The sequence below is a fragment of the Myripristis murdjan genome, chromosome 4, assembly GCF_902150065.1.
Source record: "Myripristis murdjan chromosome 4, fMyrMur1.1, whole genome shotgun sequence".
NCBI lineage: Eukaryota > Metazoa > Chordata > Actinopteri > Holocentriformes > Holocentridae > Myripristis > Myripristis murdjan.
The window spans coordinates 29,475,367-29,493,462 of NC_043983.1; the positions used below are offsets into that span (position 1 = coordinate 29,475,367).

At 45.4% G+C, this 18,096-nt stretch overlaps 1 protein-coding gene and 23 non-coding genes across 24 annotated transcripts in view; 12 read left to right on the forward strand and 12 right to left on the reverse strand.

The window, feature by feature from the left end:
* Positions 1 to 102: 102 nt before the first annotated feature.
* On the reverse strand, positions 103 to 184 carry trnas-gcu (transfer RNA serine (anticodon GCU)). The gene has a single exon. It is a non-coding gene; the product is annotated as a tRNA-Ser (tRNA).
* A 170-nt stretch (positions 185 to 354) lies between these two features.
* On the forward strand, positions 355 to 426 carry trnag-ucc (transfer RNA glycine (anticodon UCC)). Its single transcript has one exon. It is a non-coding gene; the product is annotated as a tRNA-Gly (tRNA).
* A 246-nt stretch (positions 427 to 672) lies between these two features.
* On the reverse strand, positions 673 to 754 carry trnas-gcu (transfer RNA serine (anticodon GCU)). Its single transcript has one exon. It is a non-coding gene; the product is annotated as a tRNA-Ser (tRNA).
* Positions 755 to 923: 169 nt separating this feature from the next.
* On the forward strand, positions 924 to 995 carry trnag-ucc (transfer RNA glycine (anticodon UCC)). Its single transcript has one exon. It is a non-coding gene; the product is annotated as a tRNA-Gly (tRNA).
* A 250-nt stretch (positions 996 to 1,245) lies between these two features.
* Positions 1,246 to 1,327, reverse strand: trnas-gcu (transfer RNA serine (anticodon GCU)). The gene has a single exon. It is a non-coding gene; the product is annotated as a tRNA-Ser (tRNA).
* A 170-nt stretch (positions 1,328 to 1,497) lies between these two features.
* trnag-ucc (transfer RNA glycine (anticodon UCC)) lies at positions 1,498 to 1,569 on the forward strand. The gene has a single exon. It is a non-coding gene; the product is annotated as a tRNA-Gly (tRNA).
* A 246-nt stretch (positions 1,570 to 1,815) lies between these two features.
* trnas-gcu (transfer RNA serine (anticodon GCU)) lies at positions 1,816 to 1,897 on the reverse strand. Its single transcript has one exon. It is a non-coding gene; the product is annotated as a tRNA-Ser (tRNA).
* A 170-nt stretch (positions 1,898 to 2,067) lies between these two features.
* Positions 2,068 to 2,139, forward strand: trnag-ucc (transfer RNA glycine (anticodon UCC)). Its single transcript has one exon. It is a non-coding gene; the product is annotated as a tRNA-Gly (tRNA).
* A 246-nt stretch (positions 2,140 to 2,385) lies between these two features.
* Positions 2,386 to 2,467, reverse strand: trnas-gcu (transfer RNA serine (anticodon GCU)). The gene has a single exon. It is a non-coding gene; the product is annotated as a tRNA-Ser (tRNA).
* A 169-nt stretch (positions 2,468 to 2,636) lies between these two features.
* Positions 2,637 to 2,708, forward strand: trnag-ucc (transfer RNA glycine (anticodon UCC)). Its single transcript has one exon. It is a non-coding gene; the product is annotated as a tRNA-Gly (tRNA).
* Positions 2,709 to 2,958: 250 nt separating this feature from the next.
* On the reverse strand, positions 2,959 to 3,040 carry trnas-gcu (transfer RNA serine (anticodon GCU)). Its single transcript has one exon. It is a non-coding gene; the product is annotated as a tRNA-Ser (tRNA).
* Positions 3,041 to 3,210: 170 nt separating this feature from the next.
* Positions 3,211 to 3,282, forward strand: trnag-ucc (transfer RNA glycine (anticodon UCC)). Its single transcript has one exon. It is a non-coding gene; the product is annotated as a tRNA-Gly (tRNA).
* A 246-nt stretch (positions 3,283 to 3,528) lies between these two features.
* trnas-gcu (transfer RNA serine (anticodon GCU)) lies at positions 3,529 to 3,610 on the reverse strand. The gene has a single exon. It is a non-coding gene; the product is annotated as a tRNA-Ser (tRNA).
* Positions 3,611 to 3,780: 170 nt separating this feature from the next.
* trnag-ucc (transfer RNA glycine (anticodon UCC)) lies at positions 3,781 to 3,852 on the forward strand. Its single transcript has one exon. It is a non-coding gene; the product is annotated as a tRNA-Gly (tRNA).
* A 246-nt stretch (positions 3,853 to 4,098) lies between these two features.
* trnas-gcu (transfer RNA serine (anticodon GCU)) lies at positions 4,099 to 4,180 on the reverse strand. The gene has a single exon. It is a non-coding gene; the product is annotated as a tRNA-Ser (tRNA).
* A 169-nt stretch (positions 4,181 to 4,349) lies between these two features.
* Positions 4,350 to 4,421, forward strand: trnag-ucc (transfer RNA glycine (anticodon UCC)). Its single transcript has one exon. It is a non-coding gene; the product is annotated as a tRNA-Gly (tRNA).
* Positions 4,422 to 4,671: 250 nt separating this feature from the next.
* trnas-gcu (transfer RNA serine (anticodon GCU)) lies at positions 4,672 to 4,753 on the reverse strand. The gene has a single exon. It is a non-coding gene; the product is annotated as a tRNA-Ser (tRNA).
* A 169-nt stretch (positions 4,754 to 4,922) lies between these two features.
* Positions 4,923 to 4,994, forward strand: trnag-ucc (transfer RNA glycine (anticodon UCC)). The gene has a single exon. It is a non-coding gene; the product is annotated as a tRNA-Gly (tRNA).
* A 246-nt stretch (positions 4,995 to 5,240) lies between these two features.
* On the reverse strand, positions 5,241 to 5,322 carry trnas-gcu (transfer RNA serine (anticodon GCU)). The gene has a single exon. It is a non-coding gene; the product is annotated as a tRNA-Ser (tRNA).
* A 170-nt stretch (positions 5,323 to 5,492) lies between these two features.
* On the forward strand, positions 5,493 to 5,564 carry trnag-ucc (transfer RNA glycine (anticodon UCC)). Its single transcript has one exon. It is a non-coding gene; the product is annotated as a tRNA-Gly (tRNA).
* Positions 5,565 to 5,810: 246 nt separating this feature from the next.
* On the reverse strand, positions 5,811 to 5,892 carry trnas-gcu (transfer RNA serine (anticodon GCU)). The gene has a single exon. It is a non-coding gene; the product is annotated as a tRNA-Ser (tRNA).
* Positions 5,893 to 6,062: 170 nt separating this feature from the next.
* Positions 6,063 to 6,134, forward strand: trnag-ucc (transfer RNA glycine (anticodon UCC)). The gene has a single exon. It is a non-coding gene; the product is annotated as a tRNA-Gly (tRNA).
* A 246-nt stretch (positions 6,135 to 6,380) lies between these two features.
* Positions 6,381 to 6,462, reverse strand: trnas-gcu (transfer RNA serine (anticodon GCU)). The gene has a single exon. It is a non-coding gene; the product is annotated as a tRNA-Ser (tRNA).
* Positions 6,463 to 8,069: 1,607 nt separating this feature from the next.
* LOC115357733 (carboxyl-terminal PDZ ligand of neuronal nitric oxide synthase protein-like) overlaps positions 8,070 to 18,096 on the forward strand; it is a 239,933-nt gene continuing 229,906 nt past the window's right edge. The window contains exons 1-2 of the mRNA XM_030049379.1: positions 8,070 to 8,545; positions 8,972 to 9,043. Coding sequence (XP_029905239.1) covers positions 8,441 to 8,545; positions 8,972 to 9,043 — 177 coding nt within the window. The 5' untranslated portion in view covers positions 8,070 to 8,440. The remainder of the gene's footprint in view (positions 8,546 to 8,971; positions 9,044 to 18,096) is intronic.

Here is an 18,096-nt window from a genome sequence, read left to right on the forward strand (position 1 = left end):
CAATTAACCATAATGCTCGCTGGCATCAGTGGCTCCGATTTGACACGTAAAGGTTGCACCACCACCTAGGGGTGATAGTGCAAATTCACAGCGTGCACAGCACGACGAGGATGGGATTCGAACCCACGCGTGCAGAGCACAATGGATTAGCAGTCCATCGCCTTAACCACTCGGCCACCTCGTCCTGAGCTCTGTGTTCTCCGCTGCCAAAGCCAGCATCGGACCCTACCAACGCCTTGATGTGCATGCCCCGATTAATTCTTTCAATGACTCAATACTGTTACCTTCAAGAGTGATTCTGGGCTGCATGTTCTACCCTTGCAAGAACTCACCCATTGGGTGGAGCCAACACCAGCATTGGTGGTATAGTGGTGAGCATAGCTGCCTTCCAAGCAGTTGACCCGGGTTCGATTCCCGGCCAATGCACTTACGACTCTGGTTTTAAGTAGTAGTACCTTTTGCACATGTGGTGCAAAACTTGTGACTCGGAAACGTTGAATGCAAAGAGTGATGTCGAGTTAATCTTGCCCATCTAGTGCCAAAGGGTTCACTGAATAGCGTCTTTGACAACAATTAACCATAATGCTCGCTGGCATCAGTGGCTCCGATTTGACACGTAAAGGTTGCACCACCACCTAGGGGTGATAGTGCAAATTCACAGCGTGCACAGCACGACGAGGATGGGATTCGAACCCACGCGTGCAGAGCACAATGGATTAGCAGTCCATCGCCTTAACCACTCGGCCACCTCGTCCTGAGCTCTGTGTTCCCTGCTGCCAAAGCCAGCATCGGACCCTACCAACGCCTTGATGTGCATGCCCCAATTAATTCTTTCAATGACTCAATACTGTTACCTTCAAGAGTGATTCTGGGCTGCATGTTCTACCTTTGCAAAAACTCACCCATTGGTTGGAGCCAAACCAGCATTGGTGGTATAGTGGTGAGCATAGCTGCCTTCCAAGCAGTTGACCCGGGTTCGATTCCCGGCCAATGCACTTACCACTCTGGTTTTAAAGTAGTCATTCCCGCGCATCCACATGTGGTGCAAAACTTGTGACTCGGAAGCGTTGAATGCAAAGAGTGATGTCGAGTTAATCTTGCCCATCTAGTGCCAAAGGGTTCACTGAATAACGTCTTTGACAACAATTAACCATAATGCTCGCTGGCATCAGTGGCTCCGATTTGACACGTAAAGGTTGCACCACCACCTAGGGGTGATAGTGCAAATTCACAGCGTGCACAGCACAACGAGGATGGGATTCGAACACACGCGTGCAGAGCACAATGGATTAGCAGTCCATCGCCTTAACCACTCGGCCACCTCGTCCTGAGCTCTGTCTTCCCTGCTGCCAAAGCCAGCATCGGACCCTACCAACGCCTTGATGTGCATGCCCCGATTAATTCTTTCAATGACTCAATACTGTTACCTTCAAGAGTGATTCTGGGCTGCATGTTCTACCCTTGCAAAAACTCACCCATTGGGTGGAGCCAACACCAGCATTGGTGGTATAGTGGTGAGCATAGCTGCCTTCCAAGCAGTTGACCCGGGTTCGATTCCCGGCCAATGCACTTACGACTCTGGTTTTAAGTAGTAGTACCTTTTGCACATGTGGTGTAAAACTTGTGACTCGGAAGCGTTGAATGCAAAGAGTGATGTCGAGTTAATCTTGCCCATCTAGTGCCAAAGGGTTCACTGAATAGCGTCTTTGACAACAATTAACCATAATGCTCGCTGGCATCAGTGGCTCCGATTTGACACGTAAAGGTTGCACCACCACCTAGGGGTGATAGTGCAAATTCACAGCGTGCACAGCACGACGAGGATGGGATTCGAACCCACGCGTGCAGAGCACAATGGATTAGCAGTCCATCGCCTTAACCACTCGGCCACCTCGTCCTGAGCTCTGTGTTCCCTGCTGCCAAAGCCAGCATCGGACCCTACCAACGCCTTGATGTGCATGCCCCGATTAATTCTTTCAATGACTCAATACTGTTACCTTCAAGAGTGATTCTGGGCTGCATGTTCTACCCTTGCAAAAACTCACCCATTGGGTGGAGCCAACACCAGCATTGGTGGTATAGTGGTGAGCATAGCTGCCTTCCAAGCAGTTGACCCGGGTTCGATTCCCGGCCAATGCACTTACGACTCTGGTTTTAAGTAGTAGTACCTTTTGCACATGTGGTGCAAAACTTGTGACTCGGAAGCGTTGAATGCAAAGAGTGATGTCGAGTTAATCTTGCCCATCTAGTGCCAAAGGGTTCACTGAATAGCGTCTTTGACAACAATTAACCATAATGCTCGCTGGCATCAGTGGCTCCGATTTGACACGTAAAGGTTGCACCACCACCTAGGGGTGATAGTGCAAATTCACAGCGTGCACAGCACGACGAGGATGGGATTCGAACCCACGCGTGCAGAGCACAATGGATTAGCAGTCCATCGCCTTAACCACTCGGCCACCTCGTCCTGAGCTCTGTGTTCCCTGCTGCCAAAGCCAGCATCGGACCCTACCAACGCCTTGATGTGCATGCCCCAATTAATTCTTTCAATGACTCAATACTGTTACCGTCAAGAGTGATTCTGGGCTGCATGTTCTACCTTTGCAAAAACTCACCCATTGGTTGGAGCCAAACCAGCATTGGTGGTATAGTGGTGAGCATAGCTGCCTTCCAAGCAGTTGACCCGGGTTCGATTCCCGGCCAATGCACTTACAACTCTGGTTTTAAAGTAGTCATTCCCGCGCATCCACATGTGGTGCAAAACTTGTGACTCGGAAACGTTGAATGCAAAGAGTGATGTCGAGTTAATCTTGCCCATCTAGTGCCAAAGGGTTCACTGAATAACGTCTTTGACAACAATTAACCATAATGCTCGCTGGCATCAGTGGCTCCGATTTGACACGTAAAGGTTGCACCACCACCTAGGGGTGATAGTGGAAATTCACAGCGTGCACAGCACGACGAGGATGGGATTCGAACACACGCGTGCAGAGCACAATGGATTAGCAGTCCATCGCCTTAACCACTCGGCCACCTCGTTCTGAGCTCTGTCTTCCCTGCTGCCAAAGCCAGCATCGGACCCTACCAACGCCTTGATGTGCATGCCCCGATTAATTCTTTCAATGACTCAATACTGTTACCTTCAAGAGTGATTCTGGGCTGCATGTTCTACCCTTGCAAAAACTCACCCATTGGGTGGAGCCAACACCAGCATTGGTGGTATAGTGGTGAGCATAGCTGCCTTCCAAGCAGTTGACCCGGGTTCGATTCCCGGCCAATGCACTTACGACTCTGGTTTTAAGTAGTAGTACCTTTTGCACATGTGGTGCAAAACTTGTGACTCGGAAGCGTTGAATGCAAAGAGTGATGTCGAGTTAATCTTGCCCATCTAGTGCCAAAGGGTTCACTGAATAGCGTCTTTGACAACAATTAACCATAATGCTCGCTGGCATCAGTGGCTCCGATTTGACACGTAAAGGTTGCACCACCACCTAGGGGTGATAGTGCAAATTCACAGCGTGCACAGCACGACGAGGATGGGATTCGAACCCACGCGTGCAGAGCACAATGGATTAGCAGTCCATCGCCTTAACCACTCGGCCACCTCGTCCTGAGCTCTGTGTTCTCCGCTGCCAAAGCCAGCATCGGACCCTACCAACGCCTTGATGTGCATGCCCCGATTAATTCTTTCAATGACTCAATACTGTTACCTTCAAGAGTGATTCTGGGCTGCATGTTCTACCCTTGCAAGAACTCACCCATTGGGTGGAGCCAACACCAGCATTGGTGGTATAGTGGTGAGCATAGCTGCCTTCCAAGCAGTTGACCCGGGTTCGATTCCCGGCCAATGCACTTACGACTCTGGTTTTAAGTAGTAGTACCTTTTGCACATGTGGTGCAAAACTTGTGACTCGGAAACGTTGAATGCAAAGAGTGATGTCGAGTTAATCTTGCCCATCTAGTGCCAAAGGGTTCACTGAATAGCGTCTTTGACAACAATTAACCATAATGCTCGCTGGCATCAGTGGCTCCGATTTGACACGTAAAGGTTGCACCACCACCTAGGGGTGATAGTGCAAATTCACAGCGTGCACAGCACGACGAGGATGGGATTCGAACCCACGCGTGCAGAGCACAATGGATTAGCAGTCCATCGCCTTAACCACTCGGCCACCTCGTCCTGAGCTCTGTGTTCCCTGCTGCCAAAGCCAGCATCGGACCCTACCAACGCCTTGATGTGCATGCCCCAATTAATTCTTTCAATGACTCAATACTGTTACCTTCAAGAGTGATTCTGGGCTGCATGTTCTACCTTTGCAAAAACTCACCCATTGGTTGGAGCCAAACCAGCATTGGTGGTATAGTGGTGAGCATAGCTGCCTTCCAAGCAGTTGATCCGGGTTCGATTCCCGGCCAATGCACTTACCACTCTGGTTTTAAAGTAGTCATTCCCGCGCATCCACATGTGGTGCAAAACTTGTGACTCGGAAGCGTTGAATGCAAAGAGTGATGTCGAGTTAATCTTGCCCATCTAGTGCCAAAGGGTTCACTGAATAACGTCTTTGACAACAATTAACCATAATGCTCGCTGGCATCAGTGGCTCCGATTTGACACGTAAAGGTTGCACCACCACCTAGGGGTGATAGTGCAAATTCACAGCGTGCACAGCACAACGAGGATGGGATTCGAACACACGCGTGCAGAGCACAATGGATTAGCAGTCCATCGCCTTAACCACTCGGCCACCTCGTCCTGAGCTCTGTCTTCCCTGCTGCCAAAGCCAGCATCGGACCCTACCAACGCCTTGATGTGCATGCCCCGATTAATTCTTTCAATGACTCAATACTGTTACCTTCAAGAGTGATTCTGGGCTGCATGTTCTACCCTTGCAAAACTCACCCATTGGGTGGAGCCAACACCAGCATTGGTGGTATAGTGGTGAGCATAGCTGCCTTCCAAGCAGTTGACCCGGGTTCGATTCCCGGCCAATGCACTTACGACTCTGGTTTTAAGTAGTAGTACCTTTTGCACATGTGGTGTAAAACTTGTGACTCGGAAGCGTTGAATGCAAAGAGTGATGTCGAGTTAATCTTGCCCATCTAGTGCCAAAGGGTTCACTGAATAGCGTCTTTGACAACAATTAACCATAATGCTCGCTGGCATCAGTGGCTCCGATTTGACACGTAAAGGTTGCACCACCACCTAGGGGTGATAGTGCAAATTCACAGCGTGCACAGCACGACGAGGATGGGATTCGAACCCACGCGTGCAGAGCACAATGGATTAGCAGTCCATCGCCTTAACCACTCGGCCACCTCGTCCTGAGCTCTGTGTTCCCTGCTGCCAAAGCCAGCATCGGACCCTACCAACGCCTTGATTTGCATGCCCCGATTAATTCTTTCAATGACTCAATACTGTTACCTTCAAGAGTGATTCTGGGCTGCATGTTCTACCCTTGCAAGAACTCACCCATTGGGTGGAGCCAACACCAGCATTGGTGGTATAGTGGTGAGCATAGCTGCCTTCCAAGCAGTTGACCCGGGTTCGATTCCCGGCCAATGCACTTACGACTCTGGTTTTAAGTAGTAGTACGTTTTGCACATGTGGTGCAAAACTTGTGACTCGGAAACGTTGAATGCAAAGAGTGATGTCGAGTTAATCTTGCCCATCTAGTGCCAAAGGGTTCACTGAATAGCGTCTTTGACAACAATTAACCATAATGCTCGCTGGCATCAGTGGCTCCGATTTGACACGTAAAGGTTGCACCACCACCTAGGGGTGATAGTGCAAATTCACAGCGTGCACAGCACGACGAGGATGGGATTCGAACCCACGCGTGCAGAGCACAATGGATTAGCAGTCCATCGCCTTAACCACTCGGCCACCTCGTCCTGAGCTCTGTGTTCCCTGCTGCCAAAGCCAGCATCGGACCCTACCAACGCCTTGATGTGCATGCCCCAATTAATTCTTTCAATGACTCAATACTGTTACCTTCAAGAGTGATTCTGGGCTGCATGTTCTACCCTTGCAAAAACTCACCCATTGGGTGGAGCCAACACCAGCATTGGTGGTATAGTGGTGAGCATAGCTGCCTTCCAAGCAGTTGACCCGGGTTCGATTCCCGGCCAATGCACTTACGACTCTGGTTTTAAGTAGTAGTACCTTTTGCACATGTGGTGCAAAACTTGTGACTCGGAAGCGTTGAATGCAAAGAGTGATGTCGAGTTAATCTTGCCCATCTAGTGCCAAAGGGTTCACTGAATAGCGTCTTTGACAACAATTAACCATAATGCTCGCTGGCATCAGTGACTGCGATTTGACACGTAAAGGTTGCACCACCACCTAGGGGTGATAGTGCAAATTCACAGCGTGCACAGCACGCCGAGTATGGGATTCGAACCCACGCGTGCAGAGCACAATGGATTAGCAGTCCATCGCCTTAACCACTCGGCCACCTCGTCCTGAGCTCTGTGTTCCCTGCTGCCAAAGCCAGCGTCGGACCCTAACAAAGCCTTGATGTGCATGCCCCGATTAATTCTTTCAATGACTCAATATTGTTAACTTCAAGAGTGATTCAGGGCTGCATGTTCTACCCTTGCAAAAACTCACCCTTTGGGTGAGTTTTTGCAAGGTTTTTTATTGCCCAATATTTGCCCAATCTGCAGTTTACAGAGCCTTACTTGGTCATTTATACGCCAGTGAGTCCTCTGTATAAATGCGATATCTGTGGTGAGGTTATTCAGTTGTGATAGTACTTTGGAGCAATTAATCTGTTCCCCCAGGCCTCATCATTCTAAGTAACAACTTTATCGTGTCTGGAGTCCTTGGAGACTCCACGTGGCATTAAGGTGGCATTTTCATCTATAATGAACAAGAGAGACATGACTGAGTATAATCCACCAGGGGTAAAAGGAAACAAATCAAACACACAAAGAAAAAAACAAAAAAAAACTCAATATGACATGTCCCAACAATCCCCACCTCATGCCCACAGAGGAAATATATATATGAAAGAACAAATGTCTGATGCTCACCTGAAAACGAGAAGCCAGAGCCAGTGTTCATACAACCGATTTGTCATGTGGTACCCAAATAAAACATACCAAACAAAAACAAATGATAAAGCCTTTATCAACCCAACTAATCCACAAGCTTATATATGATCAAATGTTGATCAGCAGCCCAAAATTAGTTGCTGCACCTTATTACTTTAATCAAATCCTGTTTTAACAAGTTTCTTGACCTACAGATTCCATCTCAGTGGCGGGACTCTCTTGCATCCATGCACTTATTCAATCAGTATTTGTGTATTTATAGCTGTGCGTGTCAGAGGGAGAGAGACCATTACAAAGAAGCATTCGACATCCATTATAATGTAGTTCCATATTTCATGTGTACCCATAGGTTTCCCATTGACAAATCACCATAATATTTCCAATATATTTCACAAATGACTTTTATTGGAAGTTTGGCCTCTGATTTTAAGTTTACCTTGTGCCAGCTCCCTCTCTTAACTGCATAAGCCTCATTTTGAATTTTTGCTGTGAATCCTGTGTGTTATTCCACCTGGTTGGAGGTTCCTTCTGATAATGGTGGTAACACATCTGGCCACTAGTTGGTACCCTTGCCCTTTCTTTCACTCCGAGGCAGTGGATTGTTACTGTACATCAGCCCTGCCTGTAAGACCACTTAACATTCATTACCCAGAGATCAGATCAAAGTTTGATTTGACGGATGCAAATTACTCTCTTCCAGCTAGTCACTTTGTTAATATTCTGCTTACCGTTGATGCATAAACCATCAGCTCTGACACCTTCTATCACTGCCATGGAGACTACTCCTCCTTGCAAATTAGTGTCTTACAGTGCACAGTGAGCTATCAATATTGCCAGGTAATGCGCTATCAAAGGTTATGTGCACAGAGAGAGAGAGAGAGAGAGAGAGAGAGAGAGAGAGAGAGAGAGAGAGACGGGGAGGAGGGGTGGAGGTACCAAAAGTCTGAGCCCCTCCTCCAGAAACGCACGGTGCGCCGCTTGTGGTATCAGGTGGGATCCTGAGGCTGCTCCAATCACACGCTCCCTCCCGGACGGGTAGGCTGGACCCGGCCAACTTCCACGCAGAGAGGAAAAAAGTAGGAAAACAACTCCTCCTTCCACGCGCCGCGGTTTGTCCTGGCCTGTGTGTGTGTTTGGAGTTGTTACAGCGCCCATCGGCAGGGAAACAGCTCGCAGGAGCGCTGCTAAAGAAGTTGCACCCACTTAGCCGCTGTTGAAGGCGGCGTGTCGCCGGGACGCTCTCGCTGCAATGGAGCACAGCGACTGACCTGATCGGATCTTGGGGATTGCCTTTTCTTGGATTCTAGCAGTTTAACCGAGCCGGTTCGGCTTTTCCCGCGGTATTCTTTTTGGTTATTCTGGAAGACGAGTAAATACTGTGGCCATGCCAGGGAAAACCAAGTATAACCTCGTTGATGATGGTCATGATCTGAGGATCCCGTTGCACAACGAGGAAGCATTCCAGCATGGGATCAACTTCGAGGCAAAGGTGAATTCTGAACCAGCCATAATCTGAACGTCGGTTTAAGAATGTAAATACAGTCAGATGTGTTTGTGTAATGTTTTTGTTTGCCTTCTGCGTCAGCTGTTTGCTTAACCCTAAGTATTGGTGTTAGTGTATACTTTAGTGGGCTGCTAAAGCCAAAATGCGTGTCCCTAACAGCCGACACAGCGCTACGGTCTTAACTGTGGTGTATTAAAATGCTGTTGCGGGTATATCGAGCTATTTTTGTGTAGTGTAACAGGCGAATACATGCAGAGATTTAGTAAATCTCTTAGTTTGGAGTTGCGCCGAGTTAACCGTGTCTATCGCATGTCCGCCTTTGGAGTCTTGGAATTAAAATATCAGTGCATACCCTGTCCAGTGTTCAATGAATGAGCTGTAACTGTGATGTTTTTTACTTTGCCGGGACAGTACATCGGCAGCCTGGATGTGGCGCGGCCGAACAGCCGAGTGGAGATCGTGGCTGCGATGAGGAGAATACGGGTGAGTGGAGGCTGCAACAGGATGCGAAGTGCATTCAGAAATCTAATGATTCATTGTTGCGTTGCTTATCGGTGAACAAACCTAGCTGGTGGAATACGACTTCGTTTTAAATCATCAAGTAGCGTCCACCGGGGAATTCGGCATACTTCACATTCACCAAGCAGCACCCTTTGCCAGTAAAATATCAACTTGTAGAAGTGTTTTACACTGCTGACAGCCGCCCACTACTGTCAGTTGTTTTTAACGCTTATAGTGGGAACAGATGGGGAGGCAGTTTTATGTGATTTTACTGAAGTGAGTGGTGCTTGGTGTTTTTCATGTATGCCGAAATCAAGAGTGGACCCTAGTCATTCGTCAAAGACGTGAAGTTGTGTTCTGCAAAGAAGGGCTCTTTGCTGATGAGAAATTAAACCTTAAAAACTCTGATTCATGAATGGAGTTCGGAGTGGCTTTTTACCCATGTAAGAGAAAGGCACTACTTTCACAGAGCTACTTACACCAGGCTGTTGAAAGGAAATGAAGTATCTGTGAATCACGTGTAAGCGTTGTTACGTTTAATGTATGCAAAATGTACATGATGTTGCTTTGGACATTGGACTACTGCATGACGTTTTCCTCTTAAGCCCCAGCAAATGGTGCTACAAATCATCATCTGAGAGAATCTGCACGATATGCAAAATACAAACATTGTCCTTAGGACACATTGTCTGAATGTGAGTTGGAAAAGAGTTTGAATGTGTAGGCCTTGCACTGCCTTGTGCTTGTCTTGCCCTGTGAGAGGTCTGGCCTCCCATGTGCTTCATCACTGATGGAGATTTCCCTTTGAAGCAATGCACTGGAGTGGAAGCACTTTCTCTTTCTCTCTCTCTCTCTCTCTCTCTCTCTCTCTCTCTCTCTCTCTCTCTCTCTCTCTCTGTCTCTGTCTCTGTCTCTCTCTCTTTACTGCTGTGTAAACATAAGATTTGCAGCCTTTTCAGCTCTAGAAAGTAGACTTAATCTTTAGACTGCTTGCATATTCTGAGTCTTGGCGGTGCTGCTGCCCCCCTCCTAGCTGTCATTCACTGACTTGGCAACCTAATGTAGGTTATGCCAGTAGTCTAGTGGTATTTTAGGATTACTTTGATGATCCAGTAGGTATGTTGTGATTTGCCAAGGCCAAACAGCCAACACCAGCGCATTTTGTTTTTCTTTTCCAATACATGTTACATAAATCCAACTGGGACAAGCATTGAGACTGATGAAAAATGTGGACTACAAGCAATGAAGGCATCATCACTTTACCTATGCACTGTGAAAAACTCCCAGGTATTACCTAACTAAATTTATATTTGTCCCAGAAAGTAGGCTTGAGAGTGGCTGTTGGGAGTGCTGTTTACATTGTTATGCTATGATATGTTGGGGTTTTATGCCTGAAGGACACCTAAACCTGGATACAACCATGTATGTGCACACAGTCAAGCAAAAGGTGCAAACTGTTCCTATTAACCTTTTCAGAGAAGTGACCCCCTCTTACAATGCAGACCTCCCGGTGTGCTACCATGGCAGCTGTTGTTGTTGGCAGGAAAACAGGCTTTGGTTTGGCTCCTGCACTGTGAAAATGGTTCGACACAGGCTGTACAGCACAATGGAGGGAAACCACAGGTACCTAACTTGGAAGGGAGGTCACACCGGAAGGCCGGGAGCTGCTGGAGTAAAACTGAAGTCATTCGTTTCACTTGTGTGGCATTTTATCCTTAGCGGGGTGTTCCTGCACTGCGCTGTAAACTGAGAGTTGATTAAAAACCAAGAGAAAGTAATAGATCTGTGAGCATGCCAGCTGTTTTTTTTTTTTTTGACAGTGATCAATGAGCCACTCACACTCCACTTTTGTGATGAGAGGATTGGTGTCAGTTTCACACCTGTGCTTGTAATATTTTTCGAATTACAGCTCTTTCAAGGTTATTTAAGGCTTGCTGATATCGTCCACTAAATACTGACAGTATGCCAAAGCACTGTCATACACCACAGTGCTTCAATAAATACTGGCCACAAAGCTGGTAGTGTTGTCTTCGCATCACAGAACAGTAAATTAATCAGAAAGTTTCTTCATTATAAAGTTTTTGAATTCTTGTATCTTTCCAGTGGGGAAGTGGAGAGCTTTTATTGCTTTCACTTTTATTACATGGCTGTTGAATGGATATCCTTAGTGATGGCAGAGTTTGCTGGTGCATGTAAAGGCTACGTCACACTAGATGATTTTTACACTGATTGTAATCCTGAGATTTAGCAATGAGATGTCATTTTAAACATGATTTTTTTTTTTAAAAAACTTCAAACATGCTATACTTAATTAATCTACTCATTTCTGGCTGTGCTGCTGTACTGTAAATTGTTTCAAAACTTGCCTAGACTGAAATCTGAGAGTGACCCCGGCAGCAGCCAATAGGAGTTTAGTTCAACAAGGAAGATAAAGACAAATAAACTGGAAGTGGACTCGCCTTTTAACAACATCAGCTTCCCCTCACACCGATATTTACATCAGTCAAGATTCACAACCTCCACTTATTTCACTCTTGTGAAATTGTTTTAGTTTTATTTGTAGGAATAAATGTCATGTAAAATTTCCTAAATGGCAGCTTGCCCGGATAAGGCCATAGAGATGTGCCCTGACAAATTAGTTGGACGAATCAGGTAAAACTGAGGCTAAGCTGCAGCGGTCTGGGTTCGAGTCTGGCCCAGACCCTCTGCTGCATGTCACCTCCTCTCTCCACGGTCACTGCCTAATAAAACACAAATGCCCATTTTTAAAAATTTTACGTCAGTGTTATCCTTGTAATAATATCGCTTTGAAATACATTAGTAATGTTGCCCGTGACCGCAGTGGGCACTGTTTTTACCTGTCGTTTTGAAAATACTTAATGGAACATGAATCACGGATTCAGTCTCGTATCTGCTTTCATTTTCTTTACTCTCGTGTGACTCTGATTCCTTGTGGAGTTTTGGAGGTGGGTTTTGTAAATTGATGCTGCCCACAGCGCCCGGTCTTTCCTGAGATTTCTATCAGCCTCTCTTTCTGCAGAGTCAGTCGGAGTCGTGTGGGTTACCAGGCAACTGGTTGATGTGTGGTGTCATTGTTCATTGTGTGCATGAGTCACCTGTAAGCCAATAGCTGATAACAAACTAATGACATGGCAAAGCAGGAAACGGCCACCTCCACCTGTGCAGCTCATGCGGTGTTGGAATGGAGAGGTGCACTGTTCCAGCTTGTCTTCAAAACTTTGAACATGTAACATTCACTGCCAGAAAAGTTTTATGTACCTGCTCACCAAGTGTGTGCGAATGTTTTCTATAGTTCTCAAAGATGAACGGTGCCAACAGTCTGATGTGGCCCGGGGACGAACTTCATAAAGAGGGAACGACTTGTAGAAATGAGTTGTCCCTCACCCTTTTCTCACCCTTAGCTCACCAATCACCTGGAGTCCACACTGAGACGGGCTGTGTAATGAAAAGGAGCATATAAATTGAATTTATTGTTATCATTATCCGGTAAACTACAGTTGTAGCTTTTCTGCTCACTGGGAGAGGAGACCTTTGCCGTGAATTAAAGGGATTAATTTCTCATTAATCTGCCTTTGCTGGGTTAATTGACTATGGGATGATAGAGCAGCATGGGATGAGAAGATTAGATGTCCGTCTGTGGACATTCAGTGAGCACAGCACGGTTGGAGAGGGAGAAGGAGACGTATGTGAATGCACTCTCTCCATCCCTCCAGCTTCAAGGCTGGCTTGCCAGAAGCAGGACCTTTGCTATGCTGGGATCACAATACGTTATGTTCACTCTTTTTTTTATTTTCTCCCTGCCCTAACAAGCATCTGTTTAATACCAACTAACTTTGGATAAGGCTGGTTGCGCTTGTGATTATTAAAAAATAACACACACACACACTCAAAAACAAACAGTGGAAGTATGGTACTGTTTGCTAAAAGTTGAAATATTTTCACAGGGGTCAGAGAGAGTTTGTTAGTTTGCAGGATGAGCTTGGAATATGATATGATATGATGGAAATTTCTCTCTGACCACAGCTACATAAAAACAAGTATACCATTGGGATTGGGGATACTCACAATGAAAATGTATTTTCTTTGCTTATTTATTAATTTATTTTCCTAGTGTTCAACAAATTAATTTTCCACTTAAAAGACACATGGCTCCATCTTTAAGGCAGTAAACTTGAGGAACCATTCTGCTGCCATGGAATAGGTGGGCTGGATCGCCCTGCTACTACAATAAATTGTAAGGCAGCGGTCACACAGTTTTGCATGTGTCTCTATATAATGTAGATTGAGGCGAGGCTGTATTATTACTGGGGAGAGCCATGCTTTCCATAGAATGACTCAGTGAAGTAATTATATGGTGACTAGTGCCTATGACATAGACTTTGCAGAGAGACAAAGCAAAGATGAGGAACAACAGAAGGAAAGAAAAAAGGGGCGACAATCTGAGATGTAGAGACTGGACGACAAAGAAAGTGACAGTCACGGGTGGAAAGACGACAAAAGTAAAAAAGAAATCTCCGTCCACAGGGAAGGGAGAGGCGTAGCGTTGTTTAGTTTGTCCGTATTCTCATTTTTCTGCCGCTGTTTTTAATTAGTGGCAGTTGGAGTTAACCTGCTTCAGTTTGATTGACATTAACAAGATATAGAAGCTCGGCGCCTGTCCAATTAATCCACCCCGGCTTAATAAATGTGCTCCACAGCAAGGATGCTCTCTATTAAGACTGATTGTGCCAAGAAAGACATCCAAGCAGTGCCTTTTATCACCTATCTAAGCTGCTCTTGGATGCAGTGCTTTTTTCTTTTTCTTTTTTCTTTCTTTTTTTTTTTTTTACCTCTGTGATTGAAACACATTTCATCAGCACACATTTCTGTCATACTCTGCAGTCTCACTTGCAATTATTCACCAGAGTAAGGGCTGGATAATGAAAAAGTACGGGACCCATTTTTTTTTCTTTTTGGGGTATCAGAAGGTATTCAAAGACTTCAAACGCCAGATTCTTACAATGGAAACTCAGGCCTTGAAGTTCCTCTGGTTTATGGGTATTTTTTTTTTTTATCACCAGTGAAATCAGTTGTTTACAAAAGTAGGTGGCGTGTGGAAATGCGGCATGTAGAAACTAAGTTACACTTTAATGAAATGTGCTTTCATCCAGCTTAAAGGTACTGAAGGAAAGATACCTCTGTAGCTGGAGTGGCCAAATACCAGCACAGCCCCAAATGGGATCGCAGCCAAGCCCAGTTTGTCAAGACCTTGGTAAACTTGGCTGACAGTCTCCAAAGATGCCTGTGTGTAGTTCTCGCTCTATATGCTTTCACCACAGCAACTGTGCAGCCTTGGGAGCAGCAGTACAATCTATGTAACACTCCTTGACTGAAAGATGAGGCTGAATCACACTCACAAGGAATGATAAGGTAGACACTGCACTTTCATGTCCTGTTGAAAGAGACACGGGCACAAGTCTTTCTTGCTGCCGTCTTCCTCGTGTTTTCTCACTGTGACAACATGAGCCTGCACACTCAAACCCCTGCTGCGTTACCTAATCACATTATAAACCCAGAGAGGAGACCCTTTTCATGTGCTGGAGTGCTGTGCTCACAAAAAATATTTGCTATTTAACCGATGGAGGATTTTTTTTCAAGTGCATGCTTGATATCAATTTTCTGCTCTCAATTAATGCGGCTCTCCTCAGTTCCCTTTCAAGTGGATGGTACTTTCAGTGAAGGTGCCCTCCAATTAGAAAGAGGGAGGCTTTGCATTCCCTGATTGAAAGCCTGTTCACTGACCCTTGCATCCAGCGGCAGTAGGTCATTTGTCATTGGGTGCCAAAAATCATTAATAACTAATGAGATCTTTTTTTCTCATTTTGAACTGAAATCAGCCACATGAGTTTTCTCTTCTGCTCAATGAATAAACACGTGATGATGAAAGATTTATGCTTCCTGATGCATTTTTTTTTTGCCAGACTGGAAGATGAATGATAGGTTGTTCCCTTTAACTGTTGCTATTTTTTTCTTTCATGGGTGAAATCACTTGTAGCTGACAAGATGTCTGAATTTGGCAGCCACACATTTGTGCAATCGCTGGGAAAGAGGGGTAATTTTAATCGTAGAATGACCCCTCTTCCACAGAGCTGAAAGGACTGAATGAAAGTTTTGAAGGGGAGTTGTGAAGTGGGCAGCCACAGAACACAATCTGTGTTTGTGAAGAGAAAGTGAAGAAGTTACACAAAATAAAAACTGAATTAAATTATATGTGATGAAATCCTCATTTAGTGTTTACTACTAACTACTAACTACTAAAAACACAAGGCCTGCCATGATTATGTTACATCCTCAACAAAAGATTAAGCCCTGGGCTCTGGCTCACATGGTAGCGCTTGTACCACAAACCCTAAGTCCTTGCTGTAGTCTGGGTTCAAATCCAGGCCCAGCCCCTTGCTTGCTGCATGTCACCCCACCTCTCGTCCTCCACACCTCTTTGCTTTTCCACAAGAAATGCACCATGTATAAGGGCCCACTCACATTGGCAAGTTTGTTCTGCGCCCAAGCACGTTTGCCCCTAAAATCACGTGATTGCTGGCGAATAGCCGCGTTGCGCAATCAATAATCAACCATGTTGTCTGTGTCATTGTCCGTTGTGCTGCTGCAACCGTGTATAAACAAAAGTCGGTTTATAATGAAAGTACAGCAGTCTGTGTGCACGGAGATCTGGATCTGACAGGTGCTGCTCCGGCTGTCAGTTGGACCTTTCTGAAGAAGGAGGAAGTTACCTCCGAAACTGTCAAGGTAAATAAACATACCATGTCTGATTAAAAGGAACAAAAACGTATTTTAGTTAAAAGGAAGACATGATAAATGTATTTGAACTACATCGATTTATAATGTCGTCGGGCCATGCTCGTATCGTATTTCAATGTGATGATGTACATACCGGGGGCAGTCGCGCTTGGGCGCGTTTGGGCTTTAGGTAATGTGGGTGCAGGCCAGGCGGGGACTGGGGAGGGAGGAATTTTGGCTTTAGCACCATACAGGCCAAATGGACCTAATGTGAGTGCGACCTAAGTCATATGTCAAAGGAGAAGAACTTGCAGAACCCAAATCAAATTATTTAATATTGTAAAATGACTCACCTTACCCTATCTTGTAACCAGGGACCTAGACACGAGTCTTCTCTTAGCAAGCCAAGTGCTAAAAACAAAAAGTGTAATTTTGAAATGGCCAAACCAATCTTGAAGTGCTGCTGCGGTGAAAACGAGTGTCAGCAGGAGCAGGGACTCGCAGTCCATTAGCTGGGAGATAAACATTACTGCCACAGATATATTTCAGACATGGGAGTTCAACAACAGGGACCTAATGGAAATACTACAGACCTACCCACAGCTGCACTTGTGGACACCTGCCCTACAAGTAAACTTAGAAACGCTTTTGCACAACACATGATTAAACTGGAGATGCACTTACTTTTAACACATTTTGACGTTTGTATGATGGCTGCCTCGCATATCCTGCTTTCTTTTGGGGCGTTTGTTGTGCACATCTTCAAAAATGAACACTACACTTCAAATGGACGCAGTACACCGGCTTAAAACTGCCTAGGAAGAAGAGTTGCAGATTTTCTTCTCCCCCTCAACAAAATGTTCAATTTTGAAGCATGAATTGAGGAAATGGTGATGGAAGGGTTAAGCTTATGTCTGATTACATGATTTTTCAACCCAAGATGAATCCGAGTTGTTTAGCTATCATTGGAAGAAAAAAGGATCCAGAGGAGAAGTCACGTTTATAGCAGCAAGACCCAACCCTGCAAATATTTTCCTTTGAGACACTTCCTTTGATTCCCCTTTCTGATCGCTTGAGAAGTTGCTGTACAATTTCCTGAATCAGTCCACACAAGTATGGCATCGCAAATTACAAATTACACATTACACAAAAGAAGTAGCATATAAAAATCTTGAGCAGTATTGTTCTTGTAATGACATTTGCAATTTAAATGTAATCTGTAGCCCCTGTGTCTTGAAGCAACAGCTGTTTTGTCGTTGTAAATACAGTGGCCTATTCAGGATGAATGGGAAAATGTTTCTGAATGTCAAAAAGGGGTTGTGTGTGATCCGTCATTTTTATGTACGATGTGCAGGTCTGTCCTGTCACGTAGTGTGAACAGCTTACCAACAGAAGCTGAGGAAGTGTTCAACCTGAATTTCCCCAGCCAGTCGGGACCTGAGCAGTCTTGCAGTCTGACGTAAGCTGTGGCGTGAGCGATGGTGCTCTCGGGCGTCTCTTCTAGAAGAACATTTTTCATTTGTGCCCCTCACTATTCTTGAAAGGGCTAATGATTCTTTCCAAGGATGGCTTTTCGTATGAAGTTCTTTTTGGGGGAGCCTTTAAAATCCTCTCTTTGTGTTCTTGCAAATCATTTCTTTTCTTACCAAGGTATGGTGGGTGTCCAGAGGCCTTTCTGCAACTGAAGGTCAGAGTTGAAAGGTCAGGGAGCGAGGCAATAACGACCCCTGCACAGATAATTGAGCTTTGGCCACCCTTGTCCTGCTCCTCCTCCCACTCCGCTTTTGATTTTCTGTGCACTGAAGGAGGCAGGATTGGTAGATCAATGGAGCATGATGGGTATTGGTGTTGCTCAAGATAATGTGGTGTTATTCAGCAGGCGATTGCTTATGCAGACTGTCGTGCGCATTGAGGTCCACTGTCGCCACTTCCTAATGTACTGGCTGAGTATCTGTTAAGTGCTTGAGAGGCAGGTTGTAAATCCTTCATACTCAATGTGGCTTTTCACAGTGGTTAATGGTTAACTAGATTTGTTCACCAAATGGTTAATAGGGTCACACACCGCTGGTCATTCAGAAAGACAATTAAATGCTTCTTGTTACCTAATGATGCTTAAAATAACAGAAATACAAGATTTTACTGTAATACTGCTACTATTCTTGCTACAACAAATACTGTTAATGCTTCTTCTACTGGTAATAAACTGCAACAGGGAGCGTTATGATGGCAGTATAGATGGT